Source organism: Penicillium hispanicum (assembly GCF_028827665.1).
Source record: "Penicillium hispanicum strain IBT 35686 chromosome Unknown utg000005l_segment0_segment0, whole genome shotgun sequence".
Lineage (NCBI taxonomy): Eukaryota > Fungi > Ascomycota > Eurotiomycetes > Eurotiales > Aspergillaceae > Penicillium > Penicillium hispanicum.
The window spans coordinates 1,564,074-1,581,469 of NW_026623197.1; the positions used below are offsets into that span (position 1 = coordinate 1,564,074).

Here is a 17,396-nt window from a genome sequence, read left to right on the forward strand (position 1 = left end):
GTAGCTTGCATTCCTCGTCCCGGCCCACATTCCTGCTTGCTGCGAATTATCCGCTAACACAACGGCCAACCTGTCAGACCTGCCACCAGATCTCTGTCTCAGTGCAGCTAGTCGAGAGCCTTGGTGGGGAGTGTATCGCGCAGCCTGAATTTCAGTGCAGGACTCTACTATGAGGACGTGAGCTCGCCGAATCGAACACATTCCACACATCATGAACCGTCACCCGCAATCCAGTTACGGGGACGAGCCTCCCGCGTACTTCGACCACGAGGCATCCTCCTATGTCTCTGATGCAGAGTCGCCCAGCGCCGCGTCACGACAGAATGGTGCCACGATGCGATTGTTGCCCACTAGCGGCGACGACTATGAAGAGCCGCGTGGGAGCTCTAGGGCTCCCTCCCCGTCCCATTATCAGTCCGAATATGATGACTCTACTCCGTATGTTCCCCTCTTCCCAACCAGTGCAGCCTTATTCCTGCCACATTCCACGCGTTGCCCCTGTTACCAGGCCACATGCACCTGTGGTCGCTTTTGGCTTCTCCCTTGACAGGAGGCCAATGAGGGTGTGCGGTGCCTTGGTGGACTGTTCAAGAATGGGTTCTTTTACTGGATAAAAGCATACGGCCTTGGGCAGACCACTGGGCGCTGCTTCTCTCGTAAACAATGCATACATAGTACTTGTGTATCGCATTGTCCTCGTCTCCATCTCCACATTGACCACAATTCCGTCGGCTCGAGCCAGAATGGAGCATCCAGCGAGACCGCGTACTAACATTCGAACTCGCAATCTTAGGAACGGTCAAGCGCCCGGTTATGATAGCCGTTTCTACCAGGTGCCTAGCGCCACGTCTCCATCGCGTCCGCCGTCGAGTCTGTCGAGCATCCCAAACATCCCACCACCAACTGCGAGTCTAGCAGACACATCTGTGTATCCTTCAATTCCTCCTCGGACAGGCTCTCCTACCCGTCCGTGGAGCCCTGGTCATGTTCGACCCCCTTCGGTGTCTAGTGTCGGCTATGAACGAGCCGATATAAATGGCAGTCCGCGACCCGGTACGCCGAGTTCGCGTTATGGAGGCAGCCCTCGACGACCTTTGCCTCCGGCGCCTCTGTTCTCTGGCCCTGCCCCATCTTCCGGGGCTGACACGAGTATCGATATCGGCGATGGTGTAGCAGGCCAGGATCCCTTTGGAGGTGGTGGCCGGACTATCAACCACAATTCACGCAGCAGCGTTAGGTCATTCATGAGCGAGTCGACTGTCATGGGAGACGAAAAAGACGAAATGGCAAAGGTTGACCTGGAAGACGAGGACGATGATGAAGCCAGCATGATCGACCCCAATCTCCACTATGGGCCAGCACCCGAGAAGCAAAGCCGCCGTGGTGTTCGCTCAGCCCAGATGGCCAAAAAGGAGGTCCAGCTTATTAACGGCGAGCTGGTACTGGAGTGTAAGATTCCAACTATTCTGCACAGCTTCCTGCCCCGCCGGGATGACCGAGAATTCACCCATATGCGGTACACGGCCGTCACATCTGATCCTGATGACTTCACGAGCCGAGGATACAAGCTTCGCCAACAAATTGGCAGCACTGCCCGCGAGACTGAGCTGTTCATTTGTGTGACCATGTACAACGAGGACGAAGTTGGCTTTACTCGTACCATGCATGGCATCATGCGCAACATCAGCCATTTCTGCTCCCGTACCAAGTCGCGTACATGGGGCAAAGACGGCTGGAAGAAGATCGTGGTGTGTATCGTGTCTGATGGTCGTAAGAAAGTCCACCCGCGCACACTCAACGCGTTGGCGGCTCTTGGTGTTTACCAGGAGGGCATTGCGAAGAACGTTGTCAACCAGAAGGAAGTGCAGGCACACGTTTATGAATACACGACACAGGTCTCGCTTGATTCTGACCTCAAGTTCAAGGGTGCCGAGAAGGGCATCGTCCCGTGCCAGGTCATCTTCTGTCTAAAGGAGCACAATCAGAAGAAGCTAAACTCGCACCGTTGGTTCTTCAATGCTTTCGGTCGTGCTCTTCAGCCCAACATCTGTATTCTGCTTGATGTTGGTACCAAGCCGGATCCGACTGCACTGTATCACTTGTGGAAGGCCTTCGATCAGGACTCTAATGTTGCCGGCGCCGCCGGTGAGATCAAGGCTGGTAAGGGCAAGGGCTGGCTTGGTCTCCTCAACCCGCTTGTTGCCAGTCAGAACTTTGAGTACAAGATGTCAAACATCCTGGATAAACCGTTGGAGTCTGTCTTCGGTTATATTACTGTGCTGCCTGGTGCATTGAGTGCCTACCGCTTCTTCGCCCTGCAAAATGACGCCGATGGACACGGTCCTCTGAACCAGTACTTCAAGGGTGAGACATTGCATGGTCAAGATGCCGATGTCTTCACTGCCAACATGTACCTGGCAGAAGATCGTATTCTTTGCTGGGAGTTGGTGGCTAAGCGTGAGGAGAGATGGGTCTTGAAGTTTGTCAAGAGTGCGGTTGGAGAAACTGACGTGCCTGGTATGACCCTTCTCACTCATCACTTCGATAAAGACAATCTTGCTAACAGCAACCAGACTCGGTCCCTGAGTTTATCTCTCAGCGTCGACGTTGGCTCAACGGTGCCTTCTTCGCTGCCGTGTACTCCAACGTCAATGCCAAGCAGATCTGGCAGACAGATCATACGCTGGGTCGCAAGATTTTACTTCACATTGAATTCCTTTACCAGTTCTTCAACCTTGTGTTCACCTACTTTGGTCTGGTATGTGTTTTGTCTCTCAGTTAAGAGAATATTGGCTAACTATCACAGGCAAACTTCTATTTGGCTTTCTACTTCATTGCAGGCTCTTTAACCGACAAGAAGCTTGATCCCTTTGGCCACAGCATGGGGAAGTACATTTTCTATGTATTGCGCTACGCCTGCGTCTTGGTCACCGCTCTGCAGTTCATCATCTCCCTTGGTAATCGTCCTCAAGGTGCCAAAAACCTCTACCTGTCCGGTATCATTGTGTACAGCATTATCATGTTCTACACAATATTCTGTACCCTCTACCTCGTGGTCATGGAGGTTCTCTCACGCACGGGTGCGTCTAACTCGTCTTTGGACGTTAGTGACACGCTGATGGTGGAGATCGTCATCTCTATGTTGTCTACCGTCGGGCTGTACTTCTGGACATCATTGCTTTACCTGGATCCATGGCACATGATCACCTCATCCATCCAGTACTTCCTGCTCATGCCCAGTTACATTTGCACATTGCAGGTGTATGCCTTCTGCAATACCCACGACGTGACGTGGGGTACAAAGGGTGACAATGTCATCAACACTGATCTGGGTACTGCAAAGGTCATCAATGGATCAACCGTCTTGATGGACATGCCTTCCGAACAGCTCGATATCGACAGTGGCTACGATGCAGCCCTCCGCAACCTTCGTGACCGCCTCGAAGTTCCGGAGTCGCCCCCGAGCGATGCCCAGATGCAGGAGGACTACTATCGTGCCGTACGTACGTACATGGTTTCTATCTGGATGATCGCCAACCTTGTCCTTGCCATGATCGTCTCCGAAGTCTACCCCGTCAACTCTGGTGGCACAAACATTTACCTCTCCATCATCCTCTGGTCCGTGGCTGGTCTGGCCTTCGTCCGCGCTGTCGGTTCCACCACTTATGCCCTTTTGCATCTGATCCACAAGATCGTCGAGGGCAAGACCAAGTTCGATGCTGGGAACATCACCAACTTTGCTCCGAGCGCCTACGGTGGAAGCAGTTCTGGCGGCAGCTCCGACGGAAGCAGCTCTTCCCGCCCCATCCGCTACAACGGCGGTCCCAGCTTCAAGGATCGCATTTCCGAAGCGCGGTGGTCGGTCAGCCGCACGTTCGGCAAAGCCATGTTCTGGCGAAAGTAGATTCTGGTTCTCGTTTCGGAGTTTGATTTCCCCTGGAGTTATTTCTTTGCTTTCTCTTGATGATGATGGAAATATTGACATGATACTCGGATTTCATTCTTATCTCTGGCTGTCTGGTCCAATTGGCCGGGCGATATGTGTCTATGTGTAACTGATGGATGTACTTATGCGTTTTTGAATGGACAAAATGATTCGTTCATGAAGAGTGCTTCCTATATTGACCTAAAAATCTAGGCGGATCCGACATGACAGGATGCCCAGGGAAACTTCCTGCAACACTTACCAGCTGGTTGGCCCAAAGGTCTCTCCATCTGCGACCGTCTTCCGAACGGCAGTGTACAGGTAGTCCTATAAACTGTGATCAGCATGAGTGATTGCACCTCTCAGGATGGACTTACCATCGTCTCGAATGGAGCAGTATTTCCCCACCAATTTGGGACTGACACGTTGGGCAGGGTGATTGCAAAGAAGATGACGATTGTGGATAGGATGAGTCCAGTGTCCAGTCCTGCGGCCGTGACGTAGTTGTAGGTATGCCACCACCCACCCCAACGCCGACGGATCCAGTAATTGAAGATCAAGCCAAAAATGACCCATGAGGAGAAGCTCAGGGGTGTGGCGCTGCGCAAGCGTTAGCATTGGCCGGCACTCAATGAGTGTCAATGTACTTACGGAGGCAACCATGCCATGGCACCAAGCATTCTGGAGGATAGATTAGCAAATGAAACAGTGGTGGACAGATTTCTGCTGAGCGTACGTACACGGGAGCATTTAAGTATCGGGCCTTGGATCTTGGGAACACTCGCATCACGACATAGAATGCGACGGGCAAGGCTGCCCCGATCAGCCAGAAGTACATGATCGGCGTGTAGATCGCATTAGGTCCAAAGATGCGCTTTGGGCCGATCACCCCTGTTCATCAGTTAGTATCAGCCAGAGGGAGTTTCTGGACTTATAGCACTCACCCCAGACAATACTGGACGAGAAGAATGCACTTCCGTTGGGGCAGGTGAAATGTGCGGGTTGATCGCTAGGCGTTGTTAGCTACTCGTAGACACTAGAACCGGAGCAGTCTGGCATACGTTGTACAGACATTGTCAATATTTCCTAATGTCCAGTTCATCACTGCGATCTGAACAAAGCATGCCCAGACTGTCGCAACGGTTTGGCACATGAAGGTGACCCGAGGTGGCACTTTCATATAATGTGCCAACTATCAATGATCGTTAACTTGATATCATTTGATAAAAACCGTTTAGTGAGGATATACCTTTAGATATTGACAATAGACTTGTCTGTTGCCGAGTCAGCTCTGTCATTTTCAAGCATTTCCCATAACTTACGCTTGGCCTAACGTGATTGTGCTGAAAACCTTGAATACCATCACTCCAATCGGTTTACCTGGGATCATGAACCCGGCCAAAAAAGGCGACAGGACATTGAGAGCTAGAAGAGTAAGTCGTATGGACCCAACACAGTATGGGGAGCTCGTACAGAGTTGGATGTTGGTGACTGCCATAACCATGCACGTCGGGACCTTTCTCGAGTCAGTAATGAATATTATATTCACGCTCCAATGGGGTACTCACAATAAAAACCACCGCAATGATGATAGACACAAAAAAGCCCCACCCTGTAGTGCATATTAGAAGTTGATGGATTCGTGACCGAATAGCGGGAATCACGTACAAGGGAGCTGTGAGTCGTATGCTAGAATACCGGCCAGGCCCAATGCCATGGACGCCAGAAATAGCGCTGCATACCACCACTCGGGAGCCTCTTTGTAGTTTTTCATGAGCAGCAAATGTATATCCGGCTCCTGGTTGCGGGCCGCTCGTAAGCGATGCCAGATCTCCTTTCGATGGTAGAGAATGATGTGCACAATGACTGCGGTGAGAGCTGCGAAGGAGAGCCCATAGTTCAATGCAAATGTTGGTGGCAAGAACATTGGAGAATATGCCTTGTACTCCTTCTCGTCGAATGTGAACCCTGAACCCAAGATCCGGGACACGTTGTAGGATTGTTGCTTGTTATCATAAGTGGATGCAGTGTTGATAGGCAGATAGTCGGAATAGCTTTGTATCTGTTAGCTAGGCTCCTCAGTACGAAGGGGAATGCAACATACAAAGCTCCTGTATAGGCAATCCCAACAGTAGTGATAATAACAAAAACAACCAGTCCGATCATTGTGTTGACAATGGCGTGGACCGGTGCGAGCAATGGATCGAGGAGGTAGGCCGACACATATCTGAATACCCTTAGCTTTGATATTCGAACAGATTGGGAGTGCAGACTCACGTCCAGTCAAAAGTCAGAGGAATGAGCGAAAGGCCAGTGAAGCCTCCGAACAACTGATTCAAGACCACATTGTTCGGGCGGATCCCTTTATTCAGGGAGAGTGTCAGCACTGGCCAAACCCCTTCACAGGAGCATGATCTTACAAGTAACAAAGGCGAAGACAGAGAGGCCCTGCCATATCACGCCAGGCAGCCTGTCGTAGGTGAGAATTGGACATCAGGTCTCGGTTCTCGACGACTTACCAGTACCACGCAAAGGATCCCAGCATCACGTACATGAAGTACCGGTAGCGGGAGATACTCCAGCCGTTGGTTTCGGAGGCGTTGGAGGCGCTCTTATCATGGAGCGCATAGAACAGAGACGTATTTGCAAACTGGGTGGGCCACACCATTGCAGCAGGCCTGGGCACTCACCGTCAGGACGCATATCAGGGAGATCAATTTGGATATGACCTACCACACGAGAAATCGACGGAAAATTCCAGCCAACGAGATTCCGACAACCTGACTGCTTAGTGCAAATAGTAACTGAAAGCCCCAGCCAATGTCAAGATTGTATAATGCTAACTCCGGTCAGACATGCATCAAGTGGCCCTAGGTCGCTTTTTACATACGTTTTGCTTTCAATGCCAACAAGGCATCCGTGCAATATGCGTAACCGATAGAGACACTAGCACGTTTTAGCAAATGGCTCGAGTGTAGTATAAAAAGCTATTTACTTGGCCATAATCTGAGGAAGTCAGTCAAAAGTCGTCAAAGTGTCGGATTGCGACAGAGGCAACTCACCGTAATCACTGTATGCTCCTTGATTGTGAAAGGCCCTGGGTTGAAGGTCCAACGCACGCCGAAGGTCGTGAACGTCCTGGTCGGGATTACTCTGGCCCATAAACATCCGATTGGATACACAAGCAACTGGACGACGATGGCTGGAAATGAGATAGCAGGGCTCCTGTCCGAGGGTTAGTGACCGCGCACACTTGAGCCATATCGATAGTTGTAACCCACCGCATGCTCAAGAACATGTTCAGCCCACTACCAATAGTCGTGAAGATCATACCTAAGATCCAGGCGCGCACTGTATTTGCGATCTCGCCGCCATCTGTATTGCGCACGGCCGCGCGAACCGACTCATACTGAGATTCTTGCACGAGAGACTTTTCGATCTCGAATGCTTTTTCCTGGTCGTTGGCCTTGACGGTCTCATTGATTGCATCGAGCTTCTCCTGTGGGAGATTGGGATCCCACTGGTGCGACATTTGAATGCCGTGCAACTCCTTGACGTTGTTGCGAGCATGTTTATTGTTGTCGGGATCCATTACCGACTGCGACATCTCGACGCTGTCTGAAGGAAAGGGGAGGATGGAATTGAAATGGAAATCCACGTCAAACTGGGCCCGCGTGAAAAGAAAGCAGATGCCACCGTCTCACGTGTATTTAACCTCGTCCTCTCTCCTCGTCGGATGTGTCCGCAACACCGAGATAAGCACTGCAACCTTGGAGCTGTCCCCTTTCATTCCTTTTCTCCCCGCACAATGCATTGGAACAAGACTAAAAGTGGACTAGACGACGAGATAACCACTACTGGGCTGATAACCAAGTGGCCCATTCCGGTAAAAACGCGGAGTCCCGGCGCTATTCTATCGGAGCCACGACGACTCTCTTCGATACGTCGACTCGTCGGCCACTCGGATTCCCCAGCGACTTTTAGTGAAGATGTCGGGTCGTCAAGCCATCCCACCAAGCCTCTTGCTACGATATGCCTGCACGACGGGCGAATCCGATCTTCTGCCCCTATCACTCCTCGCGCTTTCTCCGCCAAAGCCTTGCAGTATCCTCGCAGGTGATCCCCTCCATCTTCTAGAGCAGAACAGACACAGACACAGACTCCGTCGTCGGCGATGGTTTCGACCGCGACGCCCCGAGGCATCGCCCTTTGGCGAGCCCGCGAAGAGAATATCCGCGACAGGATTGAGCGTATCACGAAAGATCTGAAGGAGATCACCAACTTCTTCGCTATTGAGATCTCTCCCAACAGAGCACAGCGACTGCACCACTTCCTCACCACGGAGCTTGATGCGCTCCGCAACCAGCCATTTGACCTGTACGATCAGGAGGAGAAAGTGGACTATCTTCTGGTGAAGAACTACTTGGAACGACAACTCCGCCAGCTGGAGCTCGATCAGAAGCAAGACCAAAAGACCACGCCGCTGCTTCCATTCGCGCCCGCCATAATCGACCTTTGTGAGGCCCGTGCCCTAGTGCTAGCCATCGAGCCCCAAGGTGTGGCGCAGAAGCTGTTCGAGTGTCGCAGGCGCAGATCACGGTGGTGATCGACAAGGTCAACAGTGGCTCGATGGAAGTGTCGATGGAGAAGACCAACGCGTTCCGGGCGGCCAACACAATCGACTCTCTTCGCGGCCATCTGAAAGAATGGTTTGGCTTTTACAAGGGCTACGACCCCATGTTCGACTGGTGGGTGTCCCATCCCTACGGAGTGGTGGACGACAGTCTCGAGCGGGTTTCAGCGACCATCCGGGAGCACCTTGTTGGAATCCAGCCGGGAGACGAGGACGCAATTGTGGGTCAGCCAATTGGGCGCGATGGGCTGATGGCCGAGCTCCAGGCCGAAATGGTCTCTTATACACCGGAAGAGATCATTCGGATCGGAGAGAAGGAGTTCGACTGGTGCGTCGAGGAGATGAAAACAGCCGCACGCAGCATGGGGTGCTCGCACTGGAAGACGGCACTGGAGAAAGTCAAGAATGACTTTGTTGAGCCGGGGAAACAGACGCAGCTGGTGCGTGATCTTGCGCAAGAAGCTGTCTCGTTCGTCGAGGATCACTCGCTCGTTACCGTGCCACCGCTCGCGAAGGAGACCTGGCAGATGTTTATGATGACTCCGGAGCGCCAGAAGGTGAACCCGTTTTTCCTAGGCGGCGAGTGCATTATCGTCTCGTACCCGGTCAGCTCGATGGATCACGAAGCCAAGCTGATGAGCATGCGCGGGAACAACATCCATTTCTCCCGGGCCACGGTCTTCCATGAGATGATTCCTGGTCATCATCTGCAACTGTTTATGAACGCGCGACACCGACCCTACCGCCGTCTCTTTGACACGCCCTTCTGGATCGAGGGATGGGCGCTGTACTGGGAGTTTCTGTTGTGGAATGACGCCCGGTTCAAGAAGACCCCTTCAAATCGCATTGGAATGCTGTTCTGGCGACTGCACCGATGTGCCCGAATCTTGTTCTCGATCAAATTCCACCTCGGCCAAATGTCTCCCCAGGAGTGCATCGATCTGCTTGTCGATGAAGTGGGGCATGAACGGGCAACGGCCGAAGGGGAGGTGAGACGGTCACTCAACGGCGACTATTCACCATTGTATCAAGCTGGGTATATGCTCGGTGCACTACAGATCTACGCTTTGCGCAAGGAAGTGGTCGATACCGGACTAATGGCAGAGAGGGACTTTCATGACCGTTTTTTGAAAGGAAATTGCATGCCAATTGAGCTGGCGCGCGCCCTGCTTCAAAATCGGCCGCTGGATGCAGACTATATGCCAGTTTGGAGATTCTATAGACTTTGATGTTGGGCCTTGAAAGGGCCGTCGCAGTTGCCAGTTGCTCCACGAGAGCTTGAAATTGATTTCAAACTTGGATGCCAGAGCCCGATTGGTCCTCAAGGCGTGTGATTGATGATTAACATATATTGCTGGATCTGGAAATTGAACTAGTAGTTCCACTCAAGGTTGCCATGTCGTTCTTCGCGGTGGCCACAAATACTGTGCCTGCGGCCTCAGGCGTCCCATTGCCCGCGTATATAACAAGGGCCAATAGAATCGCAGATGGCTAGCCGCACCTGAAATGGGTTAGCCTTCTATATATACTGAGGGGTAGTCTCCTGACCAGGCAGTAGGATAACCTCAGGTGTTCTGCCGTGAACCTGCACAAGTAGCAGGAACGGCAAGTCTTCTTGTATCACCTCTTCGCTCATCATGCCTGAGAACGAGTTCGTTTACGAGCAGCGACGCCTGGAGAATGATCGAGTCGCCATCGAGCCATTCGATGTGAGTATCGCCATTGCATGCCAAGGTGAACGGAAAGCAAGCCCTGACCCGAGTAGACCAGCCTCCACGCAGCCAAGTTCATGGCAGCGAAGCAGGCACACCCGGAACTGTTTGACTATGTGATGTTCCCGGAGATCGAAACGGCAGAAGAGTTCGTGAGGGACTTCTACGACAAGCATATTGGTCCAGATCCCAGCGCGTGTCTATACGCGGTCATCGACAAAACCACTGCCGCGGGAGAACATGACCCAACCGCCAATTATGCCGGCACCGTCGCGCTGACGGCCACGAACGCGTCCAATGCATCCACCGAAATCGGCGTCATGATCTTTCCGGGGTTCCAGCGCACGCACGTGGCGAGCAATGCCATCGGGCTTCTGCTGCTGTATACGCTCGACCCGCCCTCCCTGGGGGGCTTAGGTCTGAGACGGGTGCAGTGGCAGTGCCATATGGGAAACCAGTCATCTCGCAAGGTCGCTGAGCGGATGGGATTCGAGTTGGAAGGGATTTTGCGGTGGGATAAGACGATGCCAGGAACGATGGCGGGACTCCCGGTAGAAGCTCTGGAAAAGAGGAATGGGACGTCGGGGGAGCCGCGAGGCAGACATACTACCATGTACTCGATAGTGTGGGACGAATGGGACGAGAAGCGTGTGAAAGTTGTGGAGCAGATGGCGCGAAAGAAATAAGGAGTTGTCGTGGAATTACCGGGCGTTCGCTACTGCGGTGGAGTAGGCTTTAACATGCATCCATAGATTTCTGGGCCGTGAAGATTCCACCTGCGATACCGAGCTTATGGGATATTTCATAGCCCTACTAGCGTATTTATCTTCAATGATACGGTATACATCCATGTATGTACATATATATATGTAAACTATCCAGGCTGAATGCACAAGCCGACATCCGCTGAATCAGCACAACCCCCTTGCATCACGTGGCGCGACGGGAATCATCTCGGAAAGTTGGAGGGCTGGAATGATCATCGATCGCGACGATCGCTGTCAGTGATAGAGTTGTTGCGCGTGGATTGGCTTCAGTATGCTGTGTAGGTATTATACACCTTTCTACACTCATCCGTACTCGCAGATGCCCTCGTGAGGCCCCAGCTTGGCGAACCATGGAAAATACCGCCATTGATTGCCCGACCCGCGATGCCCCTGAGGCTCCCCCCAAGGCCGTCATCGGCCCAAAGCCCACTAGGCGTACGTATCCTCCAGTAGAGAGATGCTTGGCAAGCGGTATAGGGGCTTGGACGCGGGCAGTGTAGTCGTTATATATGTATAAAGATAGGGGGGCAACAAACCGATTCTCGGGCCAAGTGAACAGCAGGATCGGCCAGGCTAAGTAAAAATACGCCTCTTCCCCCGGACCCCTGAGACTAGACTGGTTCACCCCAGCGAACAGTTTCAGGGTCCAAGGCCTGACTCAGGATGACAAGCGACGAGCCGTGCTGGTGATCACAATCATATAAACGTGCTCGTCTAATACCCCCCAGGATCCATAGTGCATAATAGTAAGTTATATAGGTCGTACGGCAATACCGAATCATAACATTGGATCCATGGATCGCCGCGGGAGGCCCCCTATCACGTGCCAGGTACCCGACGCCAAGAGATTCGCGCCTTTCCAAGTAATAATGCTGCTAATCATGGCCTCGACTCGACCTGGGGGCGAGCTGGGATTGGGGGTCGCATTCATCTCCCGTTCGCATCCTCATCCTCTTTGGGGCCGCTCACCCTAACTCGTCATTACGAGTCATGTCAGGGGCACGTCTGGGGATGTTTTCCATCCAGGGGTCTGGTTGCTGCCCATCATGGGTGTTGCGCCTCATCCTCGCTTTTCATCAGCCATCGCGGTCGCCCTCATGAAATATCTGCTAGAGATGATCGCACCGAGAGTGGGCACACCTCCGTTCCGGTCTTTCAGCCGATGAGATGAGCGGGTGGGACTCTCGTCTCAAGCTTGTATTGCAGCGATGCCAATGGCCGCTGTCCGGCGGCGGCGCCGGACCCCACCGGCTGGAGCGCACACGTCAACTCCCAGTATTGAGCCCTATCCCGACTGGCGTTCGTACGTGTTCCCCCCGGGCACCATCGTTGGCGCTAAAATACTTCTGGCCCCGTTTAATTAAAACTGAAAGGCCCCCCCAGAACTTTCGCTGCCGACTCCTTTACTCCAGTCACCTTCACTCGCTCCTTCAATTCTACCCCGAAGTTTCATACTTCTGCCGCTCTTTTCGTCGTTCGTTTCTGTATATGCATTAGGTGCCTCTTTTCGCGACCTCCAAGGAAGTTCTTTTCTAGCTTGTGTGGCTTCGGCGTGGTCCGAGCCAGTCCATCATCGCAATGCAACTCATCAACTCGCTCCTGTTGCTGGCACTCTCTGGCGGCGCTCTCGCGCGTCACGGCCACCAGGCTCACCATGAAGAACACGCCCGTCGCCAGGCCGATGTCAGCACCCTGCGCTTGACCAACACGGTCTATGTGTGCCCCTGTGAGGATGCGACCTGGACCAGCTTCGCGCCCACCCCCACGACCACCTCAACCACCATTGAGCCGACGACCACTTCGTCCGTAGAGACCTCGACCACCTCGGTGGAAACCTGGTCCTCGACCTCGACCTCGTCCACCTCGACCACGGTCGCCACCACCTCGGCGGGCTCCTCGGGCGCCAACCCCCACTGGACCTCGGTGCCCTCCAACGGCGAGTTCTCGACCGCCGGCTTCGGCGGTATCACCAACAACACCGGCTCCGGCGTCACCTACGCTGGCAACGTCGGCAACCCCTACGGCAGCAACATCCAGGAGGTCCATTCCTCCGTTGCCGGCGACTACAAGCACGTTTTGGAGTTCACCGGCTCCAACACCGACGAGTGGACCGTCGTAGTCTGGAACAAGATCGGCAAGACTGGTAAGATGGACGGCTGGTACGGCAACGCCTGCCACACCTTCACCATTGCCGCCGGCGAGGTCAAGTACTTGGCTTTCGACGAGGACACCCAGAGTGGCTTTGCCGCCGCCAAGGGCTCTTCCATCCCCACGGACAAGTACGGTGGTTACGCCGCCACCTGGGGTGAGCTTGACTTGGGCTCCACCATCAACTCGGGCTGGTCCGGCTTCGACGTCTCCGCCATCCAGGCCCAGAACGCCGACTTGGAGGTCCAGGGTATGCGCATGTGCAGCAAGTACAACTCGGAGGTCTGCTCTTCCATCACTTCGGGTGCGGGCTCCGTCAACAACGCCTACACCGCCGCCTTGGCAAAGGAGGACGGTATTGGCGGCAACCTCGTCGCCGGTCCCGTTCGTATCGCCGTCACTCTGGACTACAGCGAGTAAACGCCGTCACCCCATGTCACGCCGCTCTTCATTATGTGATTCTACTTCTCTCTTCGCTTCTCTTCCCTCCTGCGCCTGTAACCGCCCCGGTGGTGTAGGTCTTTTCTTGTTCATGTCGGGGGTGGCTTGGTGAATACCCAGTCGGTATAATTGACTTTTTTTTTTTTCTCTCGGCTTCCTCGCTTCCCTTCTTGTGTATTCATTTCGCCCAATATACCACCCTGGCTTTAAAATGTAATTAAATAATGCTTCCCGATTCCTGACGATATCAGCTGTTTCCCCCCTTTTCTTAAGTAGACGCGCCAGCAGTAACGATGGTGGGGAATCTAGAATGATATCTGGAGGCCTTCCAAGGTGGACCACGGCACATGGCTGCGCTTGGCATTTAGTATTTTCTTGCTCCACTACAAGACTTGCCCCATTGTAGCTGAGCGCCGTGGAGTCCATAGTTACGTAGTCGTTGAGAGTGGAGAATGTGATATAAAACAAGACGCCTAAGCCAGTCTAGATGTGCCAACAGCCCCTAATACAGGACAAACTCTGCATCTCCTATGATCCCTTGAGAACTGCGTCGTTTCATGGATGGTCCTCGCTTCAGTGGGAGGGTATTCATTGAATAGCTACTTTACTATGAAGAAACTCGCGGGTGGTGGGCTATGCTTGAAGAGTTGATCGTCACAGCTACTGAGCCCAAAATTGGCGGCACCGCCTCATGACTTTGATCTTCCTCTGGGTATTGGGTGTCTTCCACGACAAGCTCGACGATCAATATTCTGCTTTCGGCGCGACTGTACGCGGGAGAAGTGGAGATGGAGCTTAGACATTGGCCCATTCGCGCCGCTCCGGGGCAATGCAACTGGGTCGATGCACGCGTCGGTGTAGAACCTGGCATTGCTGCCCGGAATCAGTCATGAGGAACACACATAGGGACCAGTAGGGGGCAGAAGTCCTTGGTATCCTTACCCTGTCACAGTACCATGCGACTTTGCACCCGCCACACTTCTGTGGCGTGCGGCCAATGTCAACCCCGACCTTTCCACACTGGAAGCAGCTATGAGAGGGCTGTCAGTCCCCTATTACATGCACTTCTGTCTCTCCAGGGCACGGTCGCACCTAGGCTCCTGGAAGTTGCGCGGCACACCGGGTTGGTAGTGGTCCAGCGCAGCACAGAACTGAGCTCGACCGGGGCTGCGAAATCCCTGGTCAAAGAGGGGCAGCGTGTAGGTCTCGTTGCAGTTGATCTGCGGCGCCACATCGCGCAGGTGCTGTATGTCCTCGGGCTTGATGTTGGCGCCGGCCCGCATCATGAGCGCCCCTAGAATGATGGTCATGTACTTTCCCTTGGCCGAGGCCTCCTTGAGACGGGCCTTGGCGAAGAGGGCATCGCCGAGGTTGTCGGTGTTCAGCTTGTCACGTACCCAGGGCACGATTTCTGTCTTCAACTGGGTTGTGTACTCCTGTGTGCGGTAGTATTGACGCGCTTCGGCGGGTGCGAGCGCGTCGGTCTGGTGGATCATGTGGCTTAGTTGGTGTGTCCAGTTGTCAGTGTTGATCTCGAGATGATCGTTGATGGAACAGGCGAAGTCGAGATCTCGATCGCTTTCGAAGAGGCCTGAGATAGATGTTTTAGTAAGGACAGGGCCGGGTATGGAGAAGAGAGGCGGAGTGAGACGTACGCCAGCCCCAGCGACCCATGGTGTTAAGTGAGTTATGTGATGTGTAGAGGGTGTGAGTGGGATGGGGGAGAGGAGAGAAGATGTTTTGATACTGGGACACATTTAATTACCTGCTGTCATTGAGAAGTGACGCAAAGCTTACGCCTCTACGACCGAGAAACTTTAAGGCGCCGTTACTGTGCAGTAAAGGAATTTTGTGAGGAGAAACAAGGGGAGTCTTGTAGTGCCTCCTGGTCAGTTCCAGAGCACATATCGAGTCAATTATTAGACATTCTAGGGACCTGGAGTAGAAGATAGACGTTTACTGCTGCTATATTATATTATGTATATAGATCAATCGGGGCTGGTGAGGCTGAGCTTGGTTCATAACAGTCCCACTAGGAGTGATGGAATTAAGGGGAAAGGCAAATTTCTTTGACATAGTTTACACAGGTGCCAGGTATGTAGCATCCCATTTGCTCTAGTTCATCTGTCCACTTTAATACTGCCTTGCTGATAAGTTGCATCCGACTCAAGCCTGCTTCTTGGATGCTGTCATTGTTTCTATCAATCGTGCCACGAGAGGAAGAGGCCATGCAAGGTCCCTCGTGGGATCTTTGTGCACCTCACCCGATGTGATCTGGTCCACAATTGCCACAGCGACATAGCCACCAATGGCAGTGAAGATATGCCACCTAGGTTAAGTCAGTTAAGTAGCCGCGAAGTGCATCAAGCAAGGAAAGTTCCGACATACCATCCGTGGAATTCAAATACAAAGGCCAAAGGCACACCAACCGTGTGTCTCGCTTTGGTGAGGAAACCACAAGCCCAGTCATCAACCAGCCATATGAAGTAGCCAAAGAGGAAGCAGACTGATAGCACAAGTTAGTATCCATTAAGTGAATGAATAAATAGGATACATACAGCATCCGAAAAACGCGATGTTGCGAAGAGGTTTCCTGACGGCGGGATCAGGAACTTGCTGAGGAATGATGTTCAGAGTTCGGGTCGCAATCAAGTAGACTGCCAGGCCAAAGCTAACGGCATGAAGCAGGAATTCGTCCATGACCATGTGGACGACCATCACAATGGTGAACAGCGTAAGCAGCACAATGCCCACTAGTCTAGTACGCTGGGGGCTAGCTTGGAAGGTGAGAATGCGATACAGGAGAGGCGTGGTGAGAAGGTGCATCGATAATTCATCGGCTAGAGGCTCGACACTGTCAGCCGACAGAAATCATCACACATAGAAGAATCGGGCAGGACTGACACATTTGAGTGTGGTATTTTAGGGTCATATGGTAGCCAGCCGAGCAGACACCCACTCCGATCAATCCGAGATATGAGATCGAGCGAAAACCGGCCTGTGGCTTCTGGCGGAGGCGTCCCAGTCCATAGATTCCGTAGGCAACTAGGAAGGCGTCAGAGACATTCACATCCACGGATTCGAGTGGTGTCAACTTACTGAAGACAAAGCTGCTCAATGTGTTGATGAACTCTGCCACAAAGCGAGTTATTACGTAGTCCTTTTCGACAACATTTCAAGGTTAGCTGTCAGTCTAAGTGACTCTGGAGAGTCTTGAGAATACCTCTTCGCAAAAGCTGGAATCGTGTCAGCAATTACCATTCCGGGAACGTGGTTGAAATGACAGCTTACTTGAGATAGGAGGTTGGCGGCCCCCAGAATGGATTGATTGAGAGTGCCATCTTGAACAACACTCAATGGCTTAATTGATAACGCGGGGTATAAGCCAATGGATGTCTGCGCGATTCCGGGGTTTGACGCGGGCGGAATCCTTGGATTGCTTAGGCCGGAAGAAGCGGTTGCGATGTCGGTGAGAGCGCGCGCCGGCAAAATCATCCTCGGAGCGTTCATCTCAACATCGCACGTCTGCGATGCAACGAGGTGAAGAGAAAAAAGAATCAACTCCCACTGAGTCTGGTGGAGTGACGTTTACGGCTGCTGCTGACGATTCGGAAATGTGAACTCGATGCACCCATTCCCTGTTGCCGCCCAGCTTGAACTGGCCCCCAAGACAACACTTGGACGAGTTGAATCTGGCCTGGACGTTCAGCATGAAGATCGACCACCAAAAACGTGGTCGAGTCATACTTTGAGGTCTATCTCCATGAGAG

At 52.9% G+C, this 17,396-nt stretch overlaps 7 protein-coding genes across 7 annotated transcripts; 4 read left to right on the forward strand and 3 right to left on the reverse strand.

Annotated features, from left to right (window-relative positions):
- Positions 1–211: 211 nt before the first annotated feature.
- Positions 212–3,904, forward strand: chsB (chitin synthase class II; the record flags this gene model as incomplete). The annotated part of the gene is made up of 4 exons (XM_056945235.1): positions 212–438; positions 794–2,517; positions 2,574–2,758; positions 2,807–3,904. The coding sequence occupies 4 exons, from the start codon at positions 212–214 to the stop codon at positions 3,902–3,904; spliced, it is 3,234 nt and encodes a 1,077-aa protein (XP_056799570.1).
- Positions 3,905–4,183: 279 nt separating this feature from the next.
- Positions 4,184–7,589, reverse strand: N7459_006052 (uncharacterized protein; the record flags this gene model as incomplete). Its single annotated transcript, XM_056945236.1, has 20 exons — positions 4,184–4,252; positions 4,303–4,525; positions 4,577–4,606; positions 4,666–4,816; positions 4,870–4,934; positions 4,987–5,117; positions 5,175–5,199; positions 5,248–5,350; positions 5,399–5,441; positions 5,494–5,537; positions 5,594–5,979; positions 6,030–6,152; positions 6,203–6,287; positions 6,346–6,395; positions 6,445–6,603; positions 6,659–6,764; positions 6,816–6,871; positions 6,921–6,931; positions 6,988–7,150; positions 7,207–7,589. Coding segments are annotated over 20 exons (2,406 nt in total), but the record flags the coding sequence as incomplete, so codon positions are not given.
- A 510-nt stretch (positions 7,590–8,099) lies between these two features.
- N7459_006053 (uncharacterized protein) lies at positions 8,100–9,787 on the forward strand (the record flags this gene model as incomplete). Its single annotated transcript, XM_056945237.1, is given in 2 exon segments — positions 8,100–8,481; positions 8,493–9,787. The coding sequence occupies 2 exon segments, from the start codon at positions 8,100–8,102 to the stop codon at positions 9,785–9,787; spliced, it is 1,677 nt and encodes a 558-aa protein (XP_056799572.1).
- A 408-nt stretch (positions 9,788–10,195) lies between these two features.
- On the forward strand, positions 10,196–10,956 carry N7459_006054 (GNAT family N-acetyltransferase; the record flags this gene model as incomplete). The annotated part of the gene is made up of 2 exons (XM_056945238.1): positions 10,196–10,267; positions 10,324–10,956. The coding sequence occupies 2 exons, from the start codon at positions 10,196–10,198 to the stop codon at positions 10,954–10,956; spliced, it is 705 nt and encodes a 234-aa protein (XP_056799573.1).
- Positions 10,957–12,615: 1,659 nt separating this feature from the next.
- Positions 12,616–13,605, forward strand: N7459_006055 (uncharacterized protein; the record flags this gene model as incomplete). The annotated part of the gene is made up of 1 exon (XM_056945239.1): positions 12,616–13,605. One exon carries the CDS (start codon positions 12,616–12,618, stop codon positions 13,603–13,605), a length of 990 nt encoding a protein of 329 aa, XP_056799574.1.
- Positions 13,606–14,421: 816 nt separating this feature from the next.
- N7459_006056 (zinc finger MYND domain-containing protein) lies at positions 14,422–15,300 on the reverse strand (the record flags this gene model as incomplete). The annotated part of the gene is made up of 4 exons (XM_056945240.1): positions 14,422–14,499; positions 14,569–14,656; positions 14,719–15,217; positions 15,282–15,300. The coding sequence occupies 4 exons, from the start codon at positions 15,298–15,300 to the stop codon at positions 14,422–14,424; spliced, it is 684 nt and encodes a 227-aa protein (XP_056799575.1).
- A 492-nt stretch (positions 15,301–15,792) lies between these two features.
- N7459_006057 (ceramidase) lies at positions 15,793–17,121 on the reverse strand (the record flags this gene model as incomplete). The annotated part of the gene is made up of 6 exons (XM_056945241.1): positions 15,793–15,955; positions 16,015–16,132; positions 16,185–16,466; positions 16,531–16,671; positions 16,726–16,786; positions 16,918–17,121. 6 exons carry the CDS (start codon positions 17,119–17,121, stop codon positions 15,793–15,795), a joined length of 969 nt encoding a protein of 322 aa, XP_056799576.1.
- Between the last annotated feature and the right edge of the window lie 275 nt (positions 17,122–17,396).